General features: G+C 34.0%; 1 protein-coding gene across 2 annotated transcripts in view; it reads right to left on the bottom strand.

Annotated features, from left to right (window-relative positions):
• LOC106469751 (gamma-tubulin complex component 3 homolog) overlaps window positions 1-4,683 on the bottom strand; it is an 87,186-nt gene that overhangs the window by 63,192 nt on the left and 19,311 nt on the right. For both annotated transcript variants that reach the window (XM_013930261.2, XM_022398306.1), the window contains exon 4: window positions 2,794-2,861. In XM_013930261.2, the coding sequence (XP_013785715.2) occupies window positions 2,794-2,861 (68 nt within the window). The remainder of the gene's footprint in view (window positions 1-2,793; window positions 2,862-4,683) is intronic.

The following is a 4,683-nucleotide window of genomic DNA, read 5'->3' as shown; positions in this document are numbered from 1 at the left end:
TGAACAATATATTGAGTCAACAAGAGAATGAATTTCTCGGCTCTGATAAAAAAGCCACCCTTGGTGGTATCTGAAAAGTAGAATCTGGGTGTGTTGTTCTGCCAACTGATAAGATGGTGACAGAAGTAGCCAGTCGTCCATATAATGGTGTGTGCACAGGTCCAAAGCATGAAGGTAATGAGAAAAAGTTTGCATGACTCTGCAGAAGCTAGTCCAAAGGGCAGAGCTCTGAACTGCAGTACCTGACCCTTGTGCCCAAAATGTAGATAGCATTGGGATGACTTCGCTATGGGAATGTGGATATGCATTAGTGACATCGAACTTGGACATCCATAGACCTGGTGAAAAATGCCAACGTAGAAGAGAAAGGACTCCATTTGTGAACCTGGGAGGATCTAAGAATTGGTTGAAATGAGATCAATGATCAGTCGCCAATCTCCAGTCTTCTTGGGCACAACAGATAAACAGGAATAAAATCCTAAAAGAATGGGATTGACTTTCTCTACCACCTCCTTGACCAATAACCTAACAAAGATCCACACTATGGATTTAGTGGAGAGAATACCACAGGTTGGGAGGATAATGGAGGAGGAGAAGTGAACTGAATGACCAACCCTGATGCCAGAACCTGAAGTACCCATGGATCTGTGGTGAAGGAATTCCAGGTGTCCAGAAAATGCTATAACCTCATTCCCACAGATCCCACCCACATAGGATAGTCACCAATGCCATTGGCACTGGTCTGCCCGAGTGGAGGAGCCTCAAAGATAAGGATGGGATATATTCCGAGCACTAGTGAGGGTCAAACAAATCCGAGAAAATTGTAATCTGTTCAAAGTAATCACAGGGCCCAGTCTGGAACCCCACATATCCAAAAGAGGATCAAGTCTTTGGGAATTAAATATACATCCTCCTGGCAGTGGCAAGCCAAAGCATGCTGTTCAGACAAACAATTATTAACAGCAATATCAGGTAAGGGTGGAAAAACTAAATATCCACCTTCAGACCTTTCAGCTATTAAGGAAGGAGTAGATTCAAAGGCAACTGGAGAAAGCCCCAAAAGTTGACAAACCCGACTGAGTAATTGAACAAATGGGGCAGAAGGCCTCATGAGAAGCCAACCTAATAAATGAAGGCACTGGAAAAGAAAAATCAAAATTCTTTCCAGACTGTCCTGGATCTTTGACAGAACCCCCCTGGACTGAATACGTCTCCATTTCACAAAAAATAAGATCACAGACAGCCTCAACTGAAAGTGACCCCCTCCCGACCTTTGAAAGACACTAGATACCAGAGGTGGAATAGAGGAGGGCTGATTAGCCTCCGTGCTGGAAACAGTAACCTGTGAATTCATGCCTGAAAACAGCGTGTCTCAATTTTTTTTAACAATAATTATTAAGTATAATTTATATTGAAAACCGCTAGGTGGAGAGACAATCGCGACTATACTTTAATTATCTGAGCACTTGTGTAAAGAAACCCGTGTCTAAATGCTTTGTCGAGAAAAGTGATTAAGATTATCTGAATGAGGTGCTTATATACAGTACCAGGATAGAGGGTGCATTGATATAGGCGGAGAGCATATCACCAAGGGCAACTGAATGGGATATAAAAGATTGGAGCAAGCAAGAAGAAAATCAGACCAATGCTTAGATGGGCAAAGATTGAAACCTTGGCAGTCAAGTGTCAGCAGAGGTAAGTATGTCTTGGAAATTAATTTTTGTAATTTCAAAAATGCAATTTAGAAAACCAAAAAATTATCAAATTACTATACTGGTATGCATAAAATCACTAATCTATCTGTCTTTGTAACTGTGGTTTAAAAAATTTCACCATTTCCAGTAAAACTCTGGCTTTCCCCTTCAAACCAATTACAAATGACTGTCAGACTTGCTCAGTTTGGAATGTGCTTTTTCTATTGGTTATAAACATGTACTTGAGAGAAGTAGACATGAGTGGACAAGAGGTTTCAAAAGAATGTAGCAGTTGGAGAGGCTACTGTGGTAGGTTTGCTAAATCTATTGATATTTCAGCAAATCAAAAAGGTGGGAGGTTCTTATTTTATATTCTAACTTGTCAATGTCTGAAATTTGAGTTTCTAATTTGCTAACCACTACAGATGCTATATGGTAGGCATAATACCATCTTTCAAATTAAGAAATTAAAACATATATAATGTTAATATCTGAATTATAAACTAAGTTTGATGCCAATTTCACTGACATAAATTGATTATAAAGTTTCATTAAATTTTGAAAATAACTCTAAAACGTTGTGACATAGCTATTTGACTTGTCCATATTGAGAGGGTTAAGTGATAAAGTGTCATTTTATTAAATGGTAACATTTAGTAGTAGAATCTGTTAATAGCTAATGTTTCTTGTCAGCAATTAGTGTTAATGATTCACACTGCAAGTTGTAGAGTAAATCAAGAGCGATTTGGACACTGATAACCCTAACATCAACTTTAAATTGATATAATGTGCCAGAATGAGAAACTTCTTTCCTGTTGGGCAAGAATCTTTCACATTTTCTGACTGGAACTGACACTGCATGATGTTAAGAAGTTATGAGAATAGTGTACAACTCTGGTGGTAAAAAAACAGTATGTATATATAATTTTTCTGTTTTGTGAAGTTTTAATTCACTGTTTCTTTTTTCACTCACTCCCAAGCACTTGCTTGTTTTTAGTTCACATTTTCAGTTTCTCATTTAAAGAATTTGCATGAAGTAAAGCAAAAACACTTAAAAGGGATATCACAATAAAAACAATATAAAATCTAGACAACTTACACTGCCTTTAAGCTTCTGATGAAGTTCTGCAAATCTCACTGCATCTTCTTCCTTTTTTTCTTTAACCACTAGAAGAAGAAGTGTTAGTTTTGGTACAATTAAGTTGAGTGGGATATAAAAGACTGGAGCAAGTGAGAAGAAAATCAGACCAATGCAAAGATTGAAACCTTGGCAGTCGAATAATAGCTATAGTGGCAGCAAAGGTAAGTATGTTTTGGAAATTAATTTTTGTAATTTCAAAAAAGCATTTTATAGTAATAATATTTCAATGATGTCTAAATACATGAGCTTATGAACTTAAGTTCTTGCTTATATATTTATTCAACCTGTCAACTTCAACATTCACAATCAAGTGCAAATTCAAAAATGACTGACTTAAGCATGAATTCAAAGTTTGTCATAATACATTTAGGATCAGAAAAAAAATTACTAAATATTTATTTCAAATTAACCATATACTTATGACCAATATATATATGTCTTTTTCTCAAAACTATCACAGAAAAAAAAATATTTACCTAGAAAACCAACAGAGTATCATTTCTAAAAAGTTGTTTTCTTTAAGATAAATTAATTTTGCTCTGGGTTGAAATCAATGTTTCTAATTGAGCATTTTAATTATGCAAGTAGCTAGTGAAATAGTAACTTAATTTCTTGACCATATTATGTGAAAAGTGCACATTCCCCTGAATAACTGACAAATTTCAAAAAATGTTCTATTAAAATAACAAGGTAATAAGTGCATGGTATGGTATGCTTACATACAAATAATATCAACTTTAGAACTTAAAATATTACTGTAATAGTTTCTCTTGTTGTCTGGGTTCTTTTGGATTATTCTGTAAGAAGATCAATACAAAGAACAGTCTAATTAATAATAAAAAAAAACAATTTATTTATTCATGCTGTGTTTAGAGCAACTCATGTTAACCAATAGGCTTAACTTTACAAGTAAACTGTTTCTAAGCATAAATTTTACTTACCTGTACTTTTTTTTTGTTAAAATGCAACCTTAATATTCACAACACTGAGCTAGCTAACTAGCTCACTAAGTGGCTAACAGAAACAGAAAAACTTGAATAACTAATGTGCTGATTAATATATCAAAGTCAATCAATAACTCACTCTTTAGCCTAAAATGCTTTTTAAAGATGACTTAAACTGTGTTTACAAAACTCTGGGAAACTTCCAGACATTAATGTTATGCATATGATTTTATTAAAATTTCTTCCAGCTAAATGACAATACAGGTTTGAAAAACTATAGATTAAAAACATACGTTACAATACTGCCATTTCCCTGGATTATGAAGTACCTTGAACAATCCACTTAAACTTTCATAATTGGCAATAACTTTTGACAATTTACAACATTACAATGATTAATTATACATGCAGCACAAAGTGCAATCAACATTTTGATTAACAAAAAGCCTTCTTTCTTCACCGATTTATTGACTTTTAGTGATGACAGAAATGAAAATCAAGATGTATTTCAGATTCTACAGAGTGCTGTAGCTTATGTATATCCTTGAAATCAGAATGTTAAATTTATGCATCATATACAATTGAATTCTTTAGATTGTAAATAAACAATCTTGAAGCTAAGCACTTTTAAAATACATTTCTTTAAGTGTAATATCCCATAGAAATCATCAATATAAAAGAAAAAAAAATCATGATGCAAAGTTTTAAAATCAGTATAAAGCAAAAATATGGACTTCCAGAATTAACGCTCTCAACACGGGGTCGGTCAAATTGACTGACCATGTGACCTCTTTGTACTCGTTTAAAGTCTTTATAGATTTAATACTTCTAACTTTCAATATAGCGTATATCTTTACAAAATTTGGCAGTCTTTCATTTAATTTTATAAGTCTTTTCACATACG

The sequence above is a fragment of the Limulus polyphemus genome, unplaced genomic scaffold (assembly GCF_000517525.1).
Source record: "Limulus polyphemus unplaced genomic scaffold, Limulus_polyphemus-2.1.2 Scaffold3641, whole genome shotgun sequence".
NCBI lineage: Eukaryota > Metazoa > Arthropoda > Merostomata > Xiphosura > Limulidae > Limulus > Limulus polyphemus.
The sequence above is the reverse complement of the archived record's forward strand: the minus strand, read 5'-3'. Positions and strand labels throughout refer to the sequence as shown.